The 26126-nt window shown below is 46.2% G+C and overlaps 1 protein-coding gene across 3 annotated transcripts in view; it reads left to right on the top strand.

Annotated features, from left to right (window-relative positions):
- DOCK2 (dedicator of cytokinesis 2) overlaps positions 1–26126 on the top strand; it is a 355728-nt gene that overhangs the window by 67161 nt on the left and 262441 nt on the right. For all 3 annotated transcript variants that reach the window (XM_036423739.2, XM_036423738.2, XM_036423737.2), the window contains 2 exons: positions 17074–17182; positions 25883–25953. In XM_036423739.2, coding sequence (XP_036279632.1) covers positions 17074–17182; positions 25883–25953 — 180 coding nt within the window. The remainder of the gene's footprint in view (positions 1–17073; positions 17183–25882; positions 25954–26126) is intronic.

Below are 26126 nucleotides of genomic sequence, written 5' to 3'. Positions count from 1 at the left end.
CGGTCAGTGTTCACATTGGACAGGCCTTGGAGGAATCACATTTCTATCCCTGTAAAGTGCCTGGCTTACAAAGTGAGGGAACCAGCCTCTCTGAGCCTCAGTTTCCTCATCCATAAATGGGGACCAACGGGCTCTGAATGTTTTGATGATGAAATGAGATTCATGTACAAAAGTTCTCCATGTATTATCTGGTGCTTATTCCACAGGCATAATAAATGTCTTCACTTAGGAGAGAGAGACAGCAGGGTGCTGGTTTCTGTCTCAGATTTAAATTAGTAAGGGGGAGGTCTGTTTCTTGATTCATTCTCCAGATTTGGCCTACCGATCACGCTATCCTAAACATTTCTCGCTGTTTATTTTTTAAGGGGAGGGGATACCTTTACCAGGTGTCTGTGCTTTTTGAGGTCCACAATGTAGGGCCTTTTATGGCCCCATGAGCTCACCTTGATCTGTTGCTGGCACATTGGGTGTGCTCTGCTTATGTCAGCTGCTTCCACGTGTGTGTGTGTGTGTGTGTGTGTGTGTGTGTGTGTATCCCTGTGGCCCAAGCCACCTAGCTCTCTGTTCCCTGCTTGCTCTGCTGTCCTTTGCATGATGCCTTCTGCTCTGTTGCAGACCTGCTTATGCAGTTTTAGTGCCCTCCTCCTTCTCCATAATCCCAGCCTCCTGGGCTGCTCTGTCATCCCCAGAGGCCTTCTCCACCCTCATCCCACCCCTTTGCTATGAGAGGCAATAAGCTCAGTGCTTAAAGGCACAATCTCCAGAGCTCAGCTACCTGGGTTTGAATTCTACATTTGAATTCTAGCACCTCAGTTTACTAGCATTTATGACCTTGGGCAAATTATTTCGTCTGCCCAGAGCTCAGTTTTCTCATATGTAAAAGAGGCATGTAAAAACCCTTGCAGGGCTGTTGTGCAGACTAATGAGCTAATGTAGCAAGCACTTAGCACAGTGCCTATCAAACAGCAGGTGCCCACGATTATTATTATTGCCAAGCTCATTTCACTCATTGTCTCCATCAGTCTTCACAAAAGTCCCATGGAGAATCTCATGTCCTGACTTCATCTCCTCCTACTCCCCACTCCCTTCCTGCCAGCCACACAGGCCTTCCCTGCTGTGGCTCAGACTCCTGGCTTTGCACCCTTCCCCAGATACCTGCTCCCTCAAGCCCTGGCCTTTGCTCTCCTGTTTCCTCAGAACCCTATTTACAATGCAAGCCCTGCCCAGCACTTCTGTTGCCCTGCCTCCCTTGCTCTCTGTCTTATTTCTCCTCCCCACAAAACCAGTCACAGGAGAGCATGCTCTATACAATTAGTTATGCTTTTGTTTCTGCTCTCTCCCTGCTGGAGTGTCAGCTTTGTTTCCCACTGTCTCCCACGCACTGGGAACAGCGCCTGGCACGTGGCTGGCATTCAGGCCACGTGAAACGGGACAGCACCTGTTCCCTTTCATAGACAGGGAAACGGGGGATGAGATTCAAGCTCAGAGGTCACACAGCTAAGCATCAGCAGAGCCAAGCTCCATATCCCACCTCGTCTGATGAAGCCATCTTAAGAACCGAACCCTTTCCGGGCCAAGCCTATGCGAAGTGTGGTTGGCCTGGGGAGGGGCTGTCCCGAGAGAGAGAGCCACACTGCCAGGGAGTGTGGGCTTCCTGGACGCCAGCAGGGCTGCTGACAGGCACAGGCTGCTCCGGCTCAGGTGTGATCATCTCCAAGCACAGAGGGTTTCAATAAAGAAAGTGATGATTTGGAGGAGTTTCAGGAAAGGCGTCCTTACCAACAGGGCGAACCTGTCCAGGCAACCGTGACTTTATCCTTATACCCTCCAGAGAGAGGAGTAAAGAAGAACTGCCAAAGGGCCAGCCCAGGTGAGCTCACACTCCTGGGAAAAAGGTCACTGGTCAGAAAAAGAGAAATGCACTCAGCCTCCCACCGGGTAAGGTGACCAGACGTCCCACTTTTGGCGGGACAGCCTCGGTTTTTAACAGTTTGTCCCAATGGGCCCAGCAGTGTCTTCAGGCCTGGTCCCGCTCCCGGCCTTCATCTGGGAGCCTGAAGGCAGGCCCTGGTCTGCCTGCGCTGGGGCTGCAGCGCCCTTAGCACAGGCCCCACAGGGCTCAGGCCTGTAGTGCGCAGCCCGTCTGGCTCCCTTGCCAGGGCCAGGCATCCTCGCTCTTTTTCTAATTGCCTTCAGCACCAGGATGCTCTGGGAGGCCCCCTTTAGCCTTTTGATTTTGCCTCTTGCTTTATTCCGCCCATTCCCAGCCTCCGCCTCACCCAGCCACCAGTTCCGTTTTTTTTTTTTTTTCTTTTCTTATGTAAATATCACATGCTAGTGTATCCTCCAGGTCATGAATATGTTAGGAGGCAAGATTGTCTGAATAAAGCTCATGGGTGCTCAGTGTCGCCTGCAGGTGGAAGAACGCATAAGCCTCGTTTTTACACAAAAACGAATTGAACGCGAAGGCACTTGCCAGTATGATTTGTTTTCATTGTGCATGTATGTCTAAATATTAAAATGGGATCATTTGTTTGTGCCAGGCCTGGGCCGGGATGCTGGCTTCATCGCTATTCCCGTGTCTCCTGCAAATAATTCGTTTGCATGTTAATTCCATTTATTCCAATGGAAGCCTCTGTTCTGGGCTTTGAATACAGTTTCACTTCGCGTTGACAGTGATGGCTCAGTGAACTGCACAATTGCAGCTAATGGAATTATTTCATGATAACATTAATTTGGCATCGGATCAGGATGGAAGAGTAAACTGTCATCAAAGGATATTGTCAAACAGTCACTTCCCTTTAATTTATTATCTGCTTCACGAGTTGCTACAGTGCAGAGGGGGAGCGAACAGCCCGTTTCTTATAAACACAGGAAAAGGCATTGGATTTCGTTAAGCCGCCGTTATTATAACATGAAATGTGCACACGCATGCATTTCTAAGCAGTCCTCTTTCCCCTTTGCATGTGGAAATGTTGATAAACTTTTATTGGGCACTTATTTTGTGCTAGGGACTTTAAGTGCTGGGAACTCTAAATTAATGTCAGACTTCCTCAAGTGGCAACAATCTAGTGGGAAGGACAGACTCGCAGACCAGCAATCAAATCCTAGCTCCCTGGAAAAGCTATGATCATCGCTATATGACAATGGAGGTTTGCAAAGAGGTGTGAGTGGTAAACCTCAGGAGGCTTGGTAATTCTCAGAGGAGATGATGTTTTAAACTAGACATTAAAAGGCATTTTAGAAGCCTGCCCATGGGAGAAAAGAGAACCAAGTAGGAACAGTCTCCTACTTACGATGCTTTGACTTACAATGTTTGAACTTGACAATGGTGCAAAAGTGATAGAGTTTCTGTAGAAACCCTACTTTGAATTTAGAATGTAGATCCTTACCTGGGCTAGTGATACTCTCTGGTGTTGCTGGGCAGCTCCCAGTCTGCGCCACATTCACAAGGGTAAACAAACAATGCTCTGCCTAGTGGTCATTGTGCCCAATGACTTTGCCCAGCTGTAGGCTAATGCACGTGTTCTGAGCACCTACATAGTAGGCCAGGCTGAACTATGATGTTTGAATAGGCTAGTACAGTGATAGGCAAACTCATTAGTCAACAGAGAGGCAAACTGCGGCTCGTAAGCCACATGTAGCTCGAGAGCTGCAGTTTGGTGTACCAATTACTCCTTTGGGATTAGGTAAAAATATTAAAATTTCTTTATTTTGTCCAAGATGAAGAAATTGAACTATATAGACATTTGACTTACAATTTAGAATAGTTTGTGGATATAATTTATAAATAAATAAGCATCTATTGAGAATCGTGCTTCAAGTTGTTTTGTCATAGGAGCAGTTTGGAAACCCCTGTTTTGGGGATCCAAAGCAGATTAACACGATTGCATGCATGTTTTAGAAGGATGACTGCAGAACTAATGTTGTGTCGTCCAGGGATGGAGGGCAGGCAGATCAATAACGAAGCAGTTGCCAGAATCTAGACAAGAGACGTGAACTGAGTTGGTCACAGCGGGGCTGGGAAGAAGATAAAGAAGGAGAGGGTTGATAGAGGGTAGGATTGCCCATCTTAATGGAATGTGGAAGTGAATTGCAGGAGATGGCCGATATGAGGCTGGCCTGTGGCTATGTGATCAGACACTGCTCACCAGCACCAGTGTGGGGCTGTTAAGTTTGAGGTACTTCTTGGCACAGCCAGATGAGATGTATAGCAGACAATTAGATACAGCTTTGCAGTGTAGGAGAGTTAAGATGCAGGTACAGTTTGTCACAAATTGATCCCAAGAGATACCTGAAGCTACAGCATCAGGTGAGCAAAACTCTAAAACTCAGGATGAAACACAGGTGATGAGCATGTTGAAGGGATAGATGAGGAGAGAGTCCCAGGGAGGCTTGGGCTCCAGGAGCCAGGAAAGGCTGTGTATCCAGGAGAGGGCTCAGCAGCGATATAACTGCTGCTGTGAGGTCATGGGGACTGAAGACTGGCCAGAGCAAGGTGTTCTGCAATTAGGAGGACATCGGCGAATTAGCCAGCCCTTCCCCAGAGATGAGGATCTTTCCTGATATCAAGTCAGGAGGCCACCTGGGAGCTGAGAGATCAGGTGCAATAGATATACCATCATCTGCATGTGAATTGGGTCCATTGTGGCTTGTCCTTTGCCTGGTGCAATCCTGGATTGGCTTCCCCTGCGGATCCTTCAGAGGCCTACAAAACTCATTCCGATTTGGCACCAGTCTCAGACTCTGCTCACAGCAAAGTGTAAGACATTCATCTTGTCTGCTTCCATTGTCCCTTTAAACGGCTTAATTTTGCAGAGCAGGACTGGCTGTGCTATAGATAGTTAAGGAAAGAGCCATGGAGGACTCGGATATTCGCTCTTTCAGGTGGAAGCAGGAGATGTTTTCCTTCCCTTGTTAATGCCTTGTGTGGAGTCTGGGGGCCAGTGTGCTGTCAGAGTCCTTGCCTCCTCACAGAGAGGGCTATTTCTGTCAAACACTGGTGCTGACAGTTCCTCAGAGGTTGACTTAGGTGGGAGGTCCATTACCTGAATAAATGTATAGGCTTAGGAAATGGGTTTGTAAATTTCTGGTAACCAAATAGGAACATGCAGGACAGTAAAGGGTCCATCCAGCTTGCCAGAGGGTGAAACTCACCACATTAACGGAACTGTCAGAATCTGAGCCGAATCAGGACAGCTGGGTGTACTTTGAGATCCCCAAAGCAGAATTTCTTTCCTTAATAGGAAATAGTGTGTTTCTCAGTTGTCAGGTTTGCTGCTTATTGAGTCATTGGAGTGGATGGAAGATGTAAAGGGACTTACTTGTGAAGTGCATATGTAATAATATGGTGCCTCCCATTGTTATACAGTTTAGAATGTGGCCTCTTTAAAGCCTGAGAAGCCACCAGAGAGCATGCCAAGGGCCCTGCACTGGCTCACACTTCAGCCTTTGTTGGCTGATGCATTGCGTACTTGCTTTTCTGAACCTGGGACTTTGCCCTTCCTCCTATCTTGGGAGGCACCCATGGGACAGGAGGAATGTGCACCTAATTCACAGGCTGTCTGAAGGCCTGGGAATCTCAAGACGGTAAACAGTTTTTCCTGAACGTGGGTGTCTGTCAACATTTGTAGAATTGTCCTTAAAGCCTACCACCTCTGAAAGGCCTTTAACTCAGCATGTATTGTTCCTTACACTCAGCTTTACCACATCCCATGCTCCATGCTTGCTGGGCCCTAAGACTTGCTTCCCCTTCTTACTCCTCGAGTTGGTAATGAAAGTTTCCATCTAATTTAAATATTTCTCTAGGGTGGAGGTTTGGTTTGCATTAACAATGGAGTGTTTAGCCAACAAATATTTATTGAGTAGCCACTAGGCCACTCTGCTGGGCACTGGAAATATGACAGTGAAAGGGAAGGCCTCAGGCCTAGTGTCCTGGGATTTTTAGTTTAGCTGGGAAGGGAGTCATTAAGCAGATGGTCACGTATGTGCAACTGAAATCAGGGGAGATCTGTGAGGTGCTCTAGGAGCATGTTAGGAGGTGATCAAATCTGATCATAGCATCAGGGAGGTGTCCTGGAGGAAGTGCCACCTGAGCTGTGACTTGGCAGATGAAGAGGAGGGTGTGGCCAATGAAGATAAAGCTGAAAGGTGGCCCATGGCATAGTAGGGAGCTTGACTCAGTTAAATTGTGGGAAGGCCAAGGTGGCTGGAATTTAACGACAGTGGGACAAAGTAGGAGGACATTGCCCAGAGGTATAGGAAGGGGCAGACCTTAAAGATTCACAAAGATCAGGCCATAGTTTCTGGACATCATCCTGAGGGGAGTGAGGAGCTAATAAAGGATGTCAAACAGAAAAATGATATGACCACCCACTTGTGTTTGGAGAACAATCCCTTTGACCAGTGTGTAGAAAATGGATTGAAAGTGGTAAGAGTGAAGGAAGGGATGTGGGTTCAGAGACCCCTATAGGTGAGAGGTGATGGGTAAGTGGTTGAAGGTGGTACTGATAGAGATGGAGTATAGTAAATGGTTTTGCTGACTACAGTTCACAACACCGTATTATATACTTGAGAGTTGCTAAGAGAGTAGATCTTAAATGTTCTCACCACATACATACATAGATGCATTATATGGATGTGTTAATTAACCTATTGTTATCATTTCAGAATATATACATGTATCAAATCATCATAATGTACACCTTACATTTATACAATGTTATCTGTCAATCATGTCAATCATATATCTCAGTAAAGCTAGGGAAATGACATTTGGTGGTGGGATTAATGGGGCTTGGTGACTGAATGCTATTCAAGCTCTTGAAGATTTACTCTACCTCTTCCACACTGTCACTGGGGGGCCTATGGGTCATACACCTGCTGAGGAACTCTGTAGATGGGCAGGCTTGGTCTTGGATGATTGACATGCCCTATCTGACTCTGACAATGGAAGCCAGTTAAGAATACTGAGAGTCCCCTCAATGGAAAAGTGGTCCATTTAAAAATGAGGGGACCTGCTAAAGGTCACAGCACTAATTAATGCTGGTGTCTGGTTTAGAATTCAGTTCTGGGGATCCAGACCACTGCCCTCTGCTGGCAAATGGCCTGGCCCTCAGCCATCCTGCTCAAATGAGGTCTCCAGGAACGCACGCCTATGTTTGAACTCAACACTTACTCAGGTGTTCCCAGATTTCAAAGCAATTTTATTTCACACGTCTTTTTAAAACTAGCACGATTAGTAAGGAAAATGTTAAAAATTATGTTTAACTCCACACACCAAATGCCAAGGCTCTTCGTGGAACAGAGGAGGAAGCCTGGGATAAATTATTCTTCCCAGGAAGACACACACTGAAAGGACCAAGTTCAGGCGCTCTTGACATGACCACTGCTTAGAGCACATGTGTCAAAAACAAGGCCCGCGGGCCAAATCCGTCCCGCCAGGCCTTGCAATGTGGCCCGCACCGCGCTGTCATCACTGCACTCCGCTGCGTTTCCATCACAATGACAGTTTATGACTGTTCAGTAAACCATTCGGCCCGCGATTTAGGCTGGATTTTAGATTTTGGCCCCTTCTCTGATTGAGTTCAACACACCTAGCTTAGAGTAATAATAACTTGATGTTTGTCAGGCAATTGTCTCTCTAGCTGGAGTCCGTGCAGGGCACCAGGAGGTAGGTGAAGATTCAGCATCTCTCTTTTGCAGTTGTAGAGGAAAATGTGCTCCAGTTGTATGACCTTGAGCTAGATACCCTGCCTTCAGCCCAAGTTCCCATGGTGAGAATGAGAGAATTCTGGAAAGACTTGTAGGTGTGTGGGAGGGATTAAGGGGGTGATTGTTGAGAAAGAGGAAAGGAGCTGGAGGGCAAGAAACATTCACCTCATAAATATTCACTTTTTAAAAATCAAATGTAAAATTTACTTGTTTAAAATCAGCATATACTAAAAAAGTGTATAAGGGAACTATTGACATACACAATCCTTTTCCTAAGAGATAATGTAATTCTTAATGTGTAGATTTATAGGTTTTACTCTGTGTGTGTGTGTGTGTGTGTGTGTGTGAGTGTAATATGTATGTAACCATTCTACAACTTAATTTTTGATATCACTTGAGATATCAATGACATTTCCTAGGTGATTAAAATACTAAAGGAAGAAATGGTAAGAGAATCAATCAAAACCTAATTTCTTCTTGGTACTTAGACCACACCAGGCCTAAAGAAAAAGAGCTGGAAGTACCTTGCTGAATATTAGCTTCTCTTTCAAGTAGATGAAGCAATCTTTATTATTCCCCAATGTCTTGGAACCATGGAAATGTGTGTGTGTGTTTGTGTGTGTGTGTGTGTGTGTGTGTGTGTATGTATCTGTCCTTAGGAACTTGGTTTTGGGAACACTCAATTTCTAATTATCTTGAGGGGAAAACCCCTCAAACTGATTTTCATGCTAATGGGAAAATTTACTTATGTGCAGAATTATGCAACCTAGTTCTTGCCAAATTATATAAAGGCTGCAGCATCTCTTGGTACAATGAAGGATGGTGCACTGGGCACTCATCACACTTGATTCATAACTGAGAGTTCTTGTCAAGGCTTTTGTCTTATCACCTACTTCCTATTAATTTATTACACAGGGTTGCCCTATTTTAAAAGTAAACTGAATCTTTTTCTTTCATTTCTTCCATATTGTTAACTTTAATATATATATATTTTTAATTTAGGCTATTTAAGCTTACACCTGAGGCAGTTTTTCTTAGTGATTGCATTCATTTATTGTGTGTTCATTCTAGACATTTTTTTTCAAAAGAGGATCTTCACATGTGGGTTTGTCTTTTTCCCTACCAATCATTCTTTCTTGGACTGATTTACAGAAAGAGGACTGGTTAGTGAAACTTCTTTGTCCTAAGGGGCGATCCCTTCTCAAATGTCAGGATCTGGAAAAATAACAGCTCAAGTAGTAATAATCTTGTTATTGAAGAAAGGCTGGTATCAGGAGCTGTTGGAGAACGGCCTGTTGGCTGCTGGAGGTCAATTACGTGAAGTCTGCATGCATCTCTCGTCCACCGAGGCTCCTTGTGTGTGTGTGTGTGAGTGTGATATGTATGTAACCATTCTACAACTTAATTTTTGATATCACTTGAGATATCAATGACATTTCCTAGGTGATTAAAATACTCTGTAGATGGGCAGGCTTGGTCTTGGATGATTGACATGCCCTATCTGACTCTGACAATGGAAGCCAGTTAAGAATACTGATGGATGATTGACATGCCCTATCTGACGGTTGTCCCAGCTTTTCATGTCATAGTCTCTTTTGATGATTTTTAATTGTTTTCTTCTAACACAATAGTGCTTTACATTTCGACTTCATTACCTATGCAAAAATAATTTCTGTGGCCATGTTAAGCTGGACAACTCATTCCAGGCTCATTAATTCCCTGTCTTAATCTATTATTTCCAATTTATTTCAGGTGAATGGACCTTGTGGGTAGGGGAAGGGGGAGGGGGGGATGGTGACAATGACCATGCAGGGAAGAGGTGAGTCAGGAAGAAGGCCCTCTCATTCTTTCCCAGCCAGAATGCTTTGACTTAGATGTGTCTGCTGAGTGCACTGAATGGCTCCTTTTGGTACATAGGATCGATAAATGCAAGGATGATTTTTCAGAAAGACTCAGCCCCTGATTGGGCTGTAATTATTCTTCATCCCAGACTGGGGGGTGGGGAGGTAGGGAAAGAGAGGGAGAAAGAGGGAGGGAAAGAGGGAGGGAGGGAGGGAGGGAGGGAGGGAGGGAGGGAGGGAGAGAGAGAGAGAGAGAGAGAGAGAGAGAGAGAGAGAGAGAGAGAGGAAGAGGAAGAGGAAGAGAGAAAGAGGAGCAGAGGGGTAGGTAGGTTCTGATCTTAAGAGTGTTGTGAGTTCTCCAGACTAAGGACTCTTCTGAAGCTATGAATGGCCTCATGGTTCTTTTGTAAAGTCACTAGTTTACACCTGCTCTAATAGAGTGAACTATTAGCTTGGGGTAGAAACATCAGCAAAATCACCTTGAATTTAGATCTTGGACAGAAAAAGGTTCTAGCTAGTCATTTAGTTTCCTTTGGCAGATTCATAACATCATCCCCTGGACAAATAGTGCTTTCTTACCACCACCTGCCCTGTCCAACCAGGCAATTAGCTATCACTTCCCTCTGTTCCGTGGAGGCTGTATTGCCCAGTGGTTAAAGGAGTGGACTTTAGAGTCAGACACTGTTAGGCTCAGATTCTTACTTGCCATGTAATAGTTGGGTGACCTGATCAGTTAGCACAGCCCTTGGTGCATAGCAAATGCTTAGTAAGTAGTAGCTATTATTAGCAGTAAAGGTAATGATAATAAAGTCTGCATAGCTGAAGATGACTGTTTATGCTACCCTTGAGATCTCGTTTATGGGCCATTAGAATTAGCTTAACTGCAGTGAGTTCTATATTCATCAGATAATTCTATATGGCTACATTGAAGGCACTGAGGTTCATTTCTTTAATAAGTCGTCACTTGTTAATACATTTGTTTATAACTCACTCTTTTTTGAAAATCTTTATTATTGAAAGTATGACATATGTCCTCTGTTTCCCCCCATTGATCCCCTCCAGCCTACCCCCCCCCCCCTTCAGGCCTTCACCCCTTATTGTCTGTGTCCATGGGTTATGCATATATGCATACAAGATCTTTGGTTGATGGCCTCCCACCTGCCCTCCCCCTGTTCTGGGCCTATGGATAGACATGGGATATCATGGCAGATAGTCTTGCTCTCGGCCTGCATGGAGCTTATACCTAGTGGGAAAGACAGGAAGTGAGTGGCAAAGATAGAGACTGAAGCATTGGGATAGGAAGGCTCAGTGGACGTGGCAATCATTTCCTTCATCTAAGGAAGTCCACTGAGTGAGTGGCCTCCCTCCCACAGTGTTCCTCCAGTGCCTGGCATCATATTTGGGGGCAAAGTAACAAAATGGTGTGGTGTGACATCATTGTTTGAGACATTTCTCTCAGTTCCATAGACGATCTTGGAGACACTTAAAACAGAGATTCCATTTTAAAAACCTCCCAGTTAATCTGGTCTTGCTCCCAGGCACTTGCAAAATGCATTAAGCATGTGTCTCGCCAAGAGCATATTTAAGCAAAGATGTGACTGGGTGTGGGAGACAGAGGAAAGCTGGGGCCTGGGGCTAATCCCGGGGCATTTTCATGGCTGCTTGGGAGGAAGGAGGCAGGAGGTGGGGAACAGGATAGGGGCTGCTCAGGGCAGAGGGGCGTCACCAGACAGGTGGTCAGTGTCAGCTAGCTCCCTCTGCACTTCTATTCCCTCATTCCTGCCTCTTGAACCTCTTTTTCCCTTTTCTCATCTAGAAAATGTAGATACTATCACCTGCCGAATGAGCTAATCCATGTGAACAATGCAACAGAGGACTTAACCCTTAGAAAGTGCTCGATACTAATGTGAACATTCTATTAACATAGCAAGGGGTGGTGGTGTCAGTGCCCCTGTTGGCAAGGTATAAATCAGGAAGGAGGCCCTCTCATTCATGACCTGTTCCTGCCCTCCTGCTGCTCTGACATGATGCACCGGCTGGCTTACCTCATGAGTTCTCTGGGGACAGGGACTGAGTCCTATGTCTGTCTCCACGGCAGTGCCTGGCACGCAGAAGAGGCTCAGTGAGTGGGATAGTGGTTGCTTTTTGAAGATGCTGACTTCTGTCTCCTTAAGGGTTCCCAAGCAGAAACGTATGGGTCTGGAAGAAAAACATAATACAGTTTAACAATAGCTACTATTCCTTGAGTCTTTACTGTGCTAGGCACTGTGCTAATTGCTCTCCATGCATTATTTGATTGTAGGACCACCTTATCCGGCTACTGCCCTTTTTCTAATGAGAAGGCGGAGCCTTAGAATGATTAAGAAACTTAGCCAAGGTCACCCAACCAGGAAGTGGCAGATCAGGGTGTGGTAACAGCACAGTCTCACCGCAATGTCTGCACTGCCTCTGAGAGGTGGAAAGAAACCAGGAGGATGCCTGTGAGGTGGCGGAGAGGAGCCAGGAGAGCTGAGGTCTGGAAAACGAGACGGACCAGGACCTAGAAACACCGCCCCCAGATTCTAAAGCGAGCCTACCTGCTGCCTGTCCAGCCCCAGGACGCCTTGGGTAGATGCTGCTCTCTGAACGGCTGGCCTGAGGCTGCCACCTCCATTTCAGGCTGAGGCCTTGTGTACCTGCGTGGAAGAAGTGGTGTCAAGCACCGTACACACCACACGAGGCCCCATTTGCAGTTGGTGTAGACTCAGCTGTGCACAGTGTCTCCTTAATGAATCATGTGCAAGCTGAGCGTAGCTGTATTTATCTCAGCCCTGAGAGCCAGAGCGCCCACTGCGAGGGGAGGGGTATGCTGAGGTCAGACTCATGTGCCCTGGGGCGGTGCCTCGCAGGTTGGTGCAGTTTTTCTGGTGGCCAGGGCCTTCAGGCCTTCAGTAATCCGCTCCCTGGCACAATCGGCTGGCGTCTGTAGTATCTTCCTAGGCATTCTGGAGCCTGAACAAATGTCTCCCTCCCCAAGCTATAGCAGAGACCAGGTGCTACACAAAGACCTTGAAGCTGCATCTGCTGTGCCCTTGACTTTGAGGCCACATGGAAAGCCTTGCAGAAAGATGAGGCATTATATTTCTTTGCACTTCAAGCTTCTCAGGGGAGGCCCCACAGTGCTGAATGGCCCTCCATCGTCCATTTATTTTTCCCATATAATCTAAAGACCTGATGTATTTGTTTCTGAGTCATTTTTTCCTCCTCAAAATATTCCTTTCATTTCTGTATGCTCAGGTCAGAAAAATTTGCCAATGTGGTCACTTCTCTGCTCAGGAATCAACAACACAACAAGAATAGCTAATAATTACTTAACATGTACCAACTGCCTGATACCATATTAACCACTCGAAAGGCATCATCTCTCACTTCTTTTTTTTTCACCTTAAAACAACCCTTTGAGCATTATGTTTCCATTTTCTCAATAAGGAAGGTAGGATTCAGAGAGATCATTTGTCTGAAGCCACAAAGCCCTTTTCACTAAATAGCTTTTGTTTCCTGTCTTCTTACCAAAGGTAATCATTTCCTCCAGATTCTTATTTCCACAAAAACCCCAGGCTTAAAAATCTCTCTGTCTCTCTCTCTGTCTCTCTCTCTGTCTCTCTCTCTGTCTCTCTCTCTGTCTCTCTCTCTGTCTCTCTCTCTCTCTCTCTCTCACACACACACACACACACACACACACACACACCACGATTGTTAAGACTGCAACAATTTTGCCTATGATGTAGCCAGAGTAAAATGCATTTCTGCACAGAATCGTTCTTTATCCTTTGTGAAACTTAGGCTGGTGTGGAATACGTTTCCCTTCCTGACCTAGAGAGAGTGTGGTGTTCAGGGACCTACTTGTGATAAAATAATAGTGAGCAGCTTGGGTTCCTGCTGAGGCCAATGCCCCAGTCCTGTCCTTGGGAGTTCTGTGTCGTCTGCCCTCCGCCAGGAGGAGGAGAATGCCGAGTTCTGGTTGGAGCTATCCCACTGGAACCGTCTGCGACCTGGACCAAATCACAGCTTCCGGCAGAAATTAAATTCAGTTTCCCACAGCTTGCAAATCTCTTTTCCTTCCCACATCAGTCAAATGACATTTCAAAGATGGCAGTGAAGCCAAGTCACTCCCCCACCCTGGCCTCAGTTTCTTCATCTGTATAATGGGAGCATTGACTAAGTGCTCACTGTTCCTCCCCAGGGCTCTTGGTTCAGGACCCAGGAAGTCCATCCCACTCTGTAGAGTTCTGACTAGAAGGGGGAGGTAAGGAACTCAACCAGGGCCAGACTAAGCAAACAAACAAACAAATAAATAGATAAATAGGGGGATTATTGGGAAGAGTTAAATAACCAGACACAGGAAAGGTCAGGTCAGGATCCAGGGTAGCCTCAGGGATCTCAGCAGGGGTTCACAAACACTCCCTTCCCTAGGGCAGTGTCATTAAGAAAAAGCCCATTTGTGCCCAGTGCAGGAGGTCACTGTTCTATTCTGGGTCAGGACACATGCCCAGGTTGTGGGCTTGATCCTCAGTAGGGGCCTCTCATTGGTGATTCTATCTCTCTCTCCTTTCATACACAGTATATAGACAAAGCCCAGTTTTATGTTTCTCTGTTTAAAAAATACAAAATTTAGAGACAGAGCTATTTGAAACTATTTATTATGGGAGGTGAGTGTAGGTAAAAACTTCCAGAGGTGCCCTAGCCCATTTGGCTCAGTGGATAGAGCATCGGCCTGCAGACTGAAGAGTCCCAGGTTTGATTCTGGTCAAGGGCACGTGCCTATGCTGTGGACTCAATCCTCATTGGGGGGTGTTGCAGGAGGCAGTCAGTCACTGATTCTTTCTCATCATTGATGTTTCTATCTCTTTCTACCTTTCCTTTTCTCTCTGAAATCAATAAAAATATATTTAGGAGAAAAAAAACAACCTTCCAGAGGCCACTCTTGTAGAAAGTACAGGTGATATGTGTGTGTCCGTGGGCATAGAACTATCACCTTCATTGTGCAGGTGAGAAGCTGAGGCTCAGAGGAATGAAGAGAGGCAGAAAAATACATACACACAAATCACAAGTTACAGAGAAAGTCCATACATAAGTAAATAATAATGAATCCCCCATGGGAAGCCACATCTGGGTATTAAGTCTGACCAGCAACAGGGATTATGATGTTCATTAAGGGTTCTCAGGTGGCTGTGACTGAAGGCAAGAGTCACGGATTTCAAGGAAAAGGCTTGGGGGATGGACTTCCATTAGCTTAGCTTGGGTCACAAAGATAAGCTTGCAGCGCTGTCCCTTGGGGAAACCACCACCCCTTTGAATGAGGATCCTTTCTTCCTCTCTGCCAGATCTGGTCCCACCTTTTCCACTTGGATGGGGTTCAGGTAACCTCTTGAGCATCGTCCGTGTCCTTGTCTTAGCAGTGGGGATGATAGCAAAGTTATTCTTCTGCACCCACAACTGACCACAGCAAGATGAGAGCTGGCATTTACCAGCCCAGCATTGCTGAGCACTTGGCCTGTGAGCGGGTCTCCTCACCGTCCATGGGAAGAGAGCTGTCACCTTCATTGTGCAGGTGAGAAGCCGAGGCTCAGAGGAATGAGCTGATGGAAGGTCAGGGTTGAATTCTGGCTCTGTCCCTACGCGGGTGGAGCCCTTGGACATGGTGCTTAAGCTTTGTCAACCTGTAAAATGGGGCTAGGGCCCATCTCATGGTGTGGTTGTGAGGGTAAGTGATTTAGTGTGTATCTGCGGACAGTGCCTGGGGCACCGTGACATTCTGTAATGTTGGCTGTTGTCAATAAGGCCTTCAGCAAGTCCAGGGCAGAATGGAGACTGGAATCCAGGGACAGCTGACTGAAGCGCTTTTCTGTGCCATCAGGGAAGGAAGGAGGGGAGAGGTGAAGGGGAGATGGAGGGGAGAAAGGAGGGACGCTGCTCATGGACTCCTGGCTCCTTGTCTCTGTGGCCTTGAGCCAGACACCGGGGAAGTCAGCTGTGGTTGCTGGGCCTGTAATGGACCGCCACGCTTCGCACTGGCTGACCCTTAAACTTCTTACTCCAGAGGGCTATAGGAGGGATTGAGGAAAAAGAGAGAAAGAAAGACTAAAAACAGAGAGAGAGAAGCAGAGGCAAACATAGAGCCCCTCACAGACAGAGAGTGCACAGTGCTCAGAGGTAAACAGAGAGAAACACACAGAAGTGGAGCCCAGCCAGCATACCTCAGTGGTTAAGCATCAACCTATGAACCTGGAAGTCACTGTTCGATTCCCGGTCAGGGCACATGCCCGGGTTGCAGGCTCCATCCCCAGTGTGGGGCGTGCAGGAGGCAGCCAATCAATGGTTCTCTCTCCTCATTGATGATTCTATCTCTCCCTCTCTCTTCTTCTCTGAAATCAACACAAATATATTTTAAAAAAGAAAAAAGAAAAAAAGTGGAAGAGAAGCAGAAAGGAGAGACAAGAGGGGCGAGGGGATGGGTGGGGATTTAGTGGAGATAGTGCTGAAGTGTCTGCTAGAGGCCAAGGTCTGGGCTTGACAGAGCAAACAATCCTGTAAGCGTGTCCTTTTATCTGCGGGGAGCAGAGACTGCGGGCTGAGACAGGAGATGCTCCTTATCTGCTGCGACAGATGCATTCTGCTCTGCTGTGTGCAGGTGCCACAGGTCGGGCGGAGGGTGGCGATAAAGCCTTGTTTGGAGAGGCCTTGGGCTGAGCAGCACTCCGAGGCTGGGCCCCGGGGCGATAAGACTCGGATTGTGGAGGCTCATCTACATGGGACACGGCTTCCCAAAAAGTCACACATGTGTACCAGCGCAGGGCCTGCCAATCTCTGTGAGTGTGTCCGTTAGCATGCTAATGTTCCCGATATCTGGTAGGAGGAATGAGCTGTCTGGCTTTGCAAGTGATGCAGTTCTGGTTTGTGGACCTTTTTTTTTTTTTAATTTTTTTTTTAACAATAACAACAGGGGGCTTTTCTCTTCAGAGAAATAGCAGGTTTAAAATGGCTGGTAAGCATGCTCCCCAAGTGACTGGGCAGCCAAAGCAGGACTGTGACATGGGCCACGCGTGTCCCTAATCATCTGACAAGTGGAGGGGCCCTCGTGTGATTGAGAATTTCTCTTTTTGATGCTTTGCACGATATTTGAAAATGCGATGAGCACCATCTCTCCTCTGATTCTAGAAGAGGGCTAAAGTTATTGATGTCTTCTCAGCTCCGACACGTTCTATTCTTTATTCTGCAGGGCTTAATAAAAGAAGGCGAGGACAGGTTTATCACGTGAGCCCGTGGGAGCGGAGCCGCTCTGCTCAGTGCGGGGAAGGGAGGTTTCCCTGGAGTGGATTATGCAGCAGCGACCGCTGAGCCCACTCCCTCCCCCTGAGTCGCCGCCTCCCATCTCCCACCTCCTTCTCTTCCCAGTTTGATTTAAGGTTTGTGGCTGGCACACACCTTCAAAGCCATTGCCTGTTGGCTTGAGAAGTGACCCAGATGTGTCTTCTTTCAGGCTTTACGAAGGCAAGGAACAGATGGAGTTTGAAGAATCCATGAGGCGGCTCTTCGAATCCATCAACAACCTGATGAAAAGTCAATACAAAACCACCATCCTTTTGCAGGTTGGTTTATGCTTTGAAAACAACCTGTCTTTCCTTCCGCCACTCGGTAAACAGGAGCACGGTGAGATCACGTCTGTTTTTGCTTGAACACACAGGCCTGTGTCCATGGAAGGTCTGGGAAGGCCATAGGTTCAGGGATCCTGAGGATCAAGGACTCCATAAAGAGCAGGAGAGAGAGAGAGAGAGAGAGAGAGAGAGAGAGAGAGAGAGAGAGAGAGAGAGAGAGAGAGAGAGAGAGAGAGAGAGGGGGAGAATATGAGAGAATTTTGATAGTGTGTTTCCCATAAAGGTAGCAGTGCCTCTTAAAATAGCTCTGAAGCTCTTGCTACCTGGACGGAAGTAGGTCAAACCTGATTTACTTCCAATGCTGAGTGTAGTTAAGGTGGCCATCTCTTCAATTCATCCGTGTTTTATTCTCAGCACCCTCAACTCGGGGCCCCTTTGAATAAGAAGCCTCTTTCAGGAAGACATCAAACGTGCATGTATGGTGGGGAGGGGGCAACAAAGGATCAGGAGGGTGAGAAGGCAGGGCAGGAAAGAAAGAAGAAAGGAAGCAAGATGAGCTGGTGAGCATTTACAGAACCGAGGAGGCCTGAGCCAGCAAGAACGTTCTTTGTCAGCAGTTCGACTTCATGCTGGTCATTTAACCTCCCCCGTCTCCTTTTCCTCACTATGAAACTTCCCTGTTTGTGTGAGGAGTACACGAGCATGGTCTGAAAATGAGCAGGTTATAAAATGCTATGCAAATGTGGCGAACTCATAGGATTATTATGCTCTGGGCATATGCGTTTGTACCCAGGTTCTCATTGTCTAGGGAGCCGTTTAGGAACGGAATACATCCTTTTCCCTGGGACTTGGCCCTGATTTTGCTGGTTTCTCCGCATGGGTTCCTGCCCCAGAGCCATGGAAAGGGGCTCCCTCTCTTTTTAAATTTGCTCTAAGGGCCAAATGTAGCTTCAGGGATTTACATAAAATCAATGATGCTTTCTACCTATTTGCATGGTTGTTAAAAAGTTGGCAAAGAAGAATTTAAAGTCAGGTTCAGATATGGAGAGCAAGAGCATTTGAAGATAATTTAATGCTGTTTTAGGCCAATGAGGGTGAGGGGTCAAGGCCATGAGATATTAGCAAATCCCACACAAGGAATCTTCCCAATCATTGACATTTGCTACAGGAGAACGAGCATTGGGGTTTTGAGCCAGAGGGCCTGGGGTGGGAAATGGGGCTTCCACACTTCCGGTTACCCCTCTATGAAATGGGAGACCTAATGTCTAATTCAGAGGATTAAACAAAGTAATGTGTGTAAATCATGATGTGTAGAGCCTGTTGCATAGTTCAATTTTAAAGAACATTTAGTCATTTGCATACCTCCCTCTTTAACCATAAATGAAAAGCGTTGGAGTTCTTTTCTTAAGATGGAATCTGGGAGGGGGTTTTGTGTTCCTAATCCTGTCACATGGAGCCAAGCATTCAGATTAGGAAATGCAGATTCAGGGTTCAAGGGGAATAAAGCCACAAAAACTGACCATACATAGAGGAAGACAACATTTTACCTAGTGGAACCCTACCAGACCACGGGCGCCCTGATTCTGAGCCTGCATGGGGAATAGTGGGAAAGGGTGCTGTGATCTATTAGTAATGTCTGCCATAAGTTTTGAGTGAGAACGTGTTCCCTGACAGCCCCCTGAGTCCGTGGGAGAGGGCTGTCACCAACTTCGATCTTTGTCTTCTCATATAAATGAATTTATACGAGAGACCGTGACTGCATTGCAAAAAGCCAATTTATTAAAGCATGCACCTTGATTGAAAAAGCAAAGCAAGCAAACCTATACATCTGGCTTATGAAGCACAGGCGTACAGTAAAAATGCCAATGATTGACATTCGTGGTTCAGACTTTACACTCCCATCTGGCCAGTGGCTTACCGTGGAAACCCGAATCCATGCCTGCCTCAGTCCAGAGTGGAGCTGGTCTGGTTCAATCTTGGTTTTGTCCACTGTGAGTTCTGGGACCTAAATAAGTTATTCATTTCTAAGTCTCATCTAATTCTCATGAATGGCTTACTGTACCTTTCCCTCATCCCTCATTGTTCAGCATTGTCATGGCAGCAGCTCACCCAGAATGATAAAGAATTTAAAGCCAGTCAAAACTGGTTTGGCTCAGTGGACAGAGTGTCGGCCTGCAGACTGAAGGGTCCCAGGTTCGATTCCGGTCAAGGGCATGTACCTTGGTTGCAGGCACATCTCTAGTGGGGTGTGTGCAGGTGGCAGCTGATCGATGTTTCTCTCTCATGGATGTTTCTAACTATCGCTCTCCTTTCCACTCTGTAAAAAAAAATCAATAAAGAAAAAATAATTTAAAGCCAGACATTCAAAGAAGGTAGAAAGAGCATTAAAACCACCTTCCACTGACCTGAGTACCTAGCAGGTGCCCAGCATGAAGCTGGGCTTTCACATGCAGTGTTTTTAATCTGCTAGGAATCCCTGCCTTCAGTTTCCACAGGAGGCTCATAAAGTTAAGGAATTAGTCCTAAATTATACCTATTTATAGTGGTGGAGCTAGGATTTCAACCACCCAGGTCTCCTAACTGCAAAGTTAATACTCTTCTCTAAGCTGTAAGAAATGGGTTACGCCAGGGGGTTCCATGTGTTTGCAATAATGGGCCATATGCTAGAAGTCCCTGTGTTGCCAGTCTGTAAGTGTTGCTGATTAAACTGATGGCAGCTTGAGACGGTCAACACCAGACGCTTGAGAATCAGGTGTAGCATTTGGGACATTGTGCAGACCCATTTGACCCATTCCTCTGTAGGTCTGCCATTCATTATTGCTCCAATTTGGTGGATGAGTTTAAATAAATAAAAAGCTCATACTGAATGTCATGCATCTTTGATCGCTCTGATTACCACTCATACTACTGAATCCATTAGAAGGTCCAGGAGGGGTGGGGGGAGGGTGTATCTCTTTTATTCCAGTATCTGAACCAGCAGCTGCCATGTAGTAGGGACTAGAATATCTTCTGGTTGATTTAAGGAAAGAATGAATACCCACTTCCAGCATTTTATGTTTTAGCACTTATTATGTGTCACACATTGAGCTAAAAACATTACCCATATTGTTAGCTTCTTTGGTACTTAAAAACAACAATTTTGTTAGGCAGGCCCTCTCATCTTTACTTTACAGATGAGGAAATGGAGAGGTTGAACAACTTAACCACAACTAGGAAGTGGCAGGCCTGGGATTTGAATCCAGGATGTGTAAGTCCTGAGTTTGAGTTCCTAATCACAGCCAAATCAAGGATTGTTTCATGAAAGACCCAAGTCTCTGGCAAAATGTCAGATGGATCAGCAATAAACAACAGTAAAGAAAGGGAGATATGGTCCATGGCCACGAAGTGGAGCTAATAAAGGTCGCCTCTTTCTTTCCTCTCTCTTCATTGTTCATCAGCATGAAGTGTTCAGATGTCCAAACTAAGGGAGGAAAGGGGTCCATTCTTAAGAAGTGGCCTAGGGAAGGTAGGCTGAATCCCCAGAGATAGGAGAGGTGAGACGTATTATTATATTTAACAGCAGGCACTGGAGTGTCATCTCAAGCCTTTAAATGATTCTTTTTAAAAACAACAACATATTTTTATTTATTTCAGATAGGAAGGAAGAGGGAGAGAGAAATAGAAACATTAATGATGAGAAAGAATCATTGATTGGCTACCTCCTATACACCCCCTATTGGGGATTAAACCTGCAACCGGGCATGTGCCCTTGACCAGAATCAAACTGGGGACCCTTCAGTCAGCAGGCTGATGTTCTATCCACTGAGCCAAAATGGCTAGGGCTTTAAATGCTTCTTTAATTGCGTCTCTTTCTCAACCACATACCCCATACTTAGAATTAATATTTGGGAATGATGAAATTTTGTTCCAGTGAGGCTGCTGTGGCTATACTGACAGCTCACCTTTTTTTTTTTTTTTTTTTTTTTTAAAATCAATCTTCACATCGACTCTATAAAGCAGGTAACTTTATTCCCTTCATTCTCTTGGCAAAGAAACCAGGGCACACGGTGTTGATTTCCCCAAGGACAGTACATAGACATGATCCAGCTGGACGTGAACTCAGACAGTCTGCCTCTGCAGCCACGCCTGCCTCCTGCCAAGCCTTGGGGGCCTGGGGACACATGGGAGACCAGTGACGAGACTGAATGTCCCTGAGAGTGTTGCATGCCTTCCTCTCGTCATGCTGTGGTGGATTTCTGTGCCATCGTTTGTCCCGTTTCCATGGACCTTGACCGCCATCACTTGGCTAAAATAAGGGCTTGGCAAGGGATGGGATGGGACTGCTGTCTGCGCTCCCGGGTGAGGAGGATGTCAGCGCTCTGGGGAGCCTCGCCTCATTGCACAATGGGCTCTCTTGGCTGGAAGTGTGTGTCTGCTGGCACCCAAACTGAGCGCTCTCTGTTTTTGCAGAGAGAGACAGAGAGTCTGGGAACCCTCAGAAGAAAAGGCCCCTTTGATTTTGATAGAGTGCCAGCCATTTGGTTTGTTTTTATTCTTAAACCTTTGTTGTTTGCTAGCAGCCCAGGTCGATCAGTTCTGGTGAAGTCCGTCTGGAGAGCAGTCATCCTGCGTGTCCTCCCGTGACTCCTCCCTGGGCAGTGAGATCACCGCTGCTTGGTGGGCATCTGGCTCTCTTCTTGGGGGCTCTGCCTGGCCTCTGGCAGAGGGGTCCAGAATTGATGAGTGATCTAGGAAATCCACTTGGCGTCACGTGACAAACCCATTAATGAGCTGGCAAACATTTTCCTGGTGGCTATTCTTGCAGCTCCCATATAGCTGGTGAGGAGAGTCCTTAACTTAAGGGATGTCAGAAGACGACCTTCTTTCAAAAACTATGACCCTAAAGAGAAGGAGGTGCTTTCTCTACCTCTGCCCCCAAATCAGCCTCTCTCGCTCACTGAGATCCCCACACTTACCAAGTGGAAGCCTTTACTAAGGCAGAGCGGCATCAGATCCATGTCCTTGCTGCGTTGCTTATTACGGGGCTTCTGGCAAAGTATTTAACCTCCGGCCATCATTTCCTTATTGGTAAAACAAGAGCACAGTGTCCACTCATAAAGTAGATGTAAGAATGAAATCATGTCATGCATGTAAAGATTTGATACATGTAACTTTTCCAATAATATATGCTATTTTATTTATTTACTTTTAATATATTTTATTGATTTTTTTACAGAGAGGAAGAGAGAGGGATAGAGAGTTAGAAATATCAATGAAAGACAATCATCCATCAATCAGCTGCCTCTTGCACACCCCCTACTGGGGATGTGCCCGCAACCAAGGTACATGCCCTTGATCGGAATCGAACCTGGACCCTTCAGTCCACAGGCCCACACTCTATCCACTGAGCCAAACCGGTTTCAGCGATAGATGTTATTTTAAAACTCTATTATTAACAATCTTATTATATAAGTATGCATTTTCCTATTATATATACACATGTATATTCACACAAAAACATGAACATACTGCCTGTGCTTTCCTTAAGTATCACATATAATACAATTAACAATGACAGTAAAGCCACCCGGTTCTCAGGAGGCCAGCAGGCGAAGCTGTGTCTAGTCCCCAGGCCTTAGAAACATACACCCAGCGGTGTCTCCAGCGGGTCTAACGGCTGATTTGCTCTGCCTTCTTTGAACCTACCTGCTTTCCCTCAGTTCAGGTGTGTCAGGGCTGCGTGAAGGGAGGGCTCAGGACAGAAGCCCTGCGGCCATGCTGTGCTGTGACAGCGTGGCTGTGACAACAGACTTGGCAAAATTCCTGTGTCAGAGATGGGCTCTCCCCATCGGAAAAGAAAACCACAGCCTGCCACTTCTCTGTGAGGGCGCCTGGACGAGATGGAAGTTTAATACTCTCCCGCTGAGTTCATAACACCCTCTGAGTCTCAGGGCGGCAGCTTTTCCGTTATTGCCAGCCCAGAGCTGGGGAGCTGGGAAGGTGGGTCCCTCCATCAGTGGTCTTTCTCCCAGCCCAGCACCTCCTTACTAATAGCTGAAGCGCCGACTTGTAAGGCCGATGTAGGCTCCTGGGCTGTCTCTGTCTACAGCTCACCCCCAAGCCCGGAAGTGATGTTACGCTGAAGTCCAGGCTTCCCCAATGGGCTGAGGGTTTCTTTCTGTTTTGATCCTCTCACTTGGGTCTTCGGTAGGATGAGTTCATATTACGGTTCTTCCAGGTGCTGGGGAATGAGGGCAGGTGCAAGAGAGGTGACACAGGGAGAGATCCAGCACACACACTTTTGGGGGCCTGCTGCCTGCTGGGCATTCCAGTAGGTACCTGATGCGCTGTGTTCCAGGTCATTCCCCTCCACTCCACACGGAGATGCTGAAGCTGTGTGTGGAGAACCGGGCCTAGCACCTGCTGGTGCCAGGATTCCAGTCCACGTCCCTGTGGCCCAGAACTCTGTGTTTGTTGGCCTGAGAATGAGTGAACGATCCAAGTGCTTGGACCAGCCTTTTGCAGGGCACATGCCTCAGCCTCCAGTGTCTGAGACCTGAGTGAACTGGCAGCCGGTGAAGTGCAGCCGCAGGCGTGTCTGGTCTGGTCTGGCTGGCATGGTGTTAATTCTGTGAATGAGAACAACACATCCTGTGGACAGAGGGTGCATACGCACAGCACATCCCTTCCCGCTGGCCTGTGCGGGGCTCATTCCCCTCCTTTCTGTTGCTTGTCCAGCCCTGCAGGCATCTGCATTGGCTCTACCTGCTTAGCGTTTGCGGGTAAAGATGGCCTGACCAGCGAGGTGTACTGAGCTGCCTGCAGGGATGTCACAATGCATCTTGGCTTATTAAAATGCTAAAAAGCTCTGCAATAAAGAATACACTCACTGGTTTACTATTGCTTAAACCAAACTTTCCCAAATGATTTGAATGCAAAATCCTTTCCCCCACAGAATACCTAACACCATCCTATGGGACAAGGATGTAGTTTTAGAAACATCAGCTTTTTAATCTTGTTATCTCCTGTCATCGTGATTTGAAAGAAAAAAGAATAAATCTCTAGACACAACATCGAATAACTGCAAAGAAGTCTGACAAGATACAAATTAAAATCCTTCTGTGCAATGAGAGATATGATTAAACAAAGCTAAAAGTCAGCAACTGTCTAACTGCAGGATGAGCAAGAGGGAAGTTGTGCAGTGGGTATCACTGGGAAAGGGTTAATGTTAGTGTTACATAAAGAATTCCCCCTCTAAAGGAGACATGGGGAAAGAATACGGACAGTCAATTTAGTGAGTCCAGATGTTCAATCAACACCTGCACTAGAAACCAAAGAATTGCAAATTGTACATCACATTGACAAAATTAAAATAGATGTATATTGTAGGATTAGCAAGGTTATAGGGAAAGGAGTCAAAAGAAATTGATCACCACTTCTTTCCAAGGTAATAGGACACTATTTCCTAAAATGTATATGGGTATGCCTTTGTATATATGTCTATACATTCTGAAACTCTCCTTGAGCAGTCCATCCATCCTACTGAGAATCTTACACATATACACATGTATATATCAAGTAGTTTCTTACTACATATTTTTAGTAAAGATTACCTAAAGGTAGCATGGAGCCCATCCGTAGAGGAGGGCTTCAAATGGTATAGTATGCCCACAGGGCATCACAGTGGAGTGGTTAAAAATGAACGAAGTGTACTCCATGGAGTTATGTGCAAAAATACCAGTGGTTTATGGTTAGCTCCAATAAAGCATGTTGCAGAACTTTAAACATTACACACATGTTTACATACATGCATACACATACACACACTCGTGCATGGAAATCAGTCTGGAAGGAACTCACCATGATGTTGACTTTGCTCCTTTCTGGGGAGGAGGGACTGGAGCTGAGATGGAGTTGTGGGACTTGAGGAGCAATTTTCACCCCATTGCTTTAACTTAAGCACATTTTAAAAATCAAATGTATTACTGACCTATAAAAATGATAGAGAACAGGAAGGAAAAGATGTAGGCACAGAGAGACAGTGGACATGTAGCTCCAGGGTTAGAGGGTGGCTCTCTAGGCCGCCTGCCGGAAGCTGTATCTTGGCTCTCCCACTCACTAGCTTTGGGACCTTGGCCTGGTTATTGAATCTTGATGTGCTGGAGGGTCTTTATCTATGAAAAAAATATTTCCCCGGTAGGGCTGAAATAAGGTTTTAGCTTAAAATAAGAAGCCAAAACAAGAGGCGACAAGCATTTATTTGGAATAAAAAAGAATTGCAGTTCTGTCAGTATGACTCAGTGGTTGAGTGTTGATCTAGGGACCAAAAAGTGTTCTGGGTCTAATTCCTGATCAGGACATATGCCTGGGTTGCATGCTCAATCCCCAGTAGGAGTACTTGCAAGAGGCAGCAGTTCCATGATGTTCCTTCCTAAATAGAACCAGGATTTGACTGAGGATCCGTATAACTTCAAAGATTTTCTATACGTTACTGCCTCCTTGAATACAGAGGCAGCTGTGACTTACCGGTACTTTTGTATACAGAGTATACACCTGGCCTATGTTTTAATCTACATGGAGAGTTTCAAATCACCGAAACTGTGCTCAGATGTATGACCAATCTCCCTTGATCTGTATCAAGTGTCAAAGTATCCTCCTCACCACGCAGAGTTGCTGGATGTGGGCATCACTCATGTTTACTTCCCTTCCACCTAGGTGGCGGCTTTGAAATACATCCCATCTGTCCTCCATGATGTAGAAACGGTCTTTGATGCGAAGTTACTCAGGTGAGAGCTTATGATGTACTTTCTTGGGCTCTGTTATCAAGCCAGGGACTCAGAGGGAGGGGAGGGCTCCTGTGGGGATCCCGGCGAGTACTCCATTTGATGTCTGCTATAAATGTCTCCATTTTACCTGGGCTTGAAGGTGATTTGGGATTTCAGCCTTTGCTCCAAATGCC

Source organism: Pipistrellus kuhlii, unplaced genomic scaffold (assembly GCF_014108245.1).
Source record: "Pipistrellus kuhlii isolate mPipKuh1 unplaced genomic scaffold, mPipKuh1.p scaffold_m20_p_8, whole genome shotgun sequence".
Taxonomy (NCBI): Eukaryota; Metazoa; Chordata; class Mammalia; order Chiroptera; family Vespertilionidae; genus Pipistrellus; species Pipistrellus kuhlii.
This window is presented reverse-complemented; position numbering and strand designations above follow the sequence as displayed.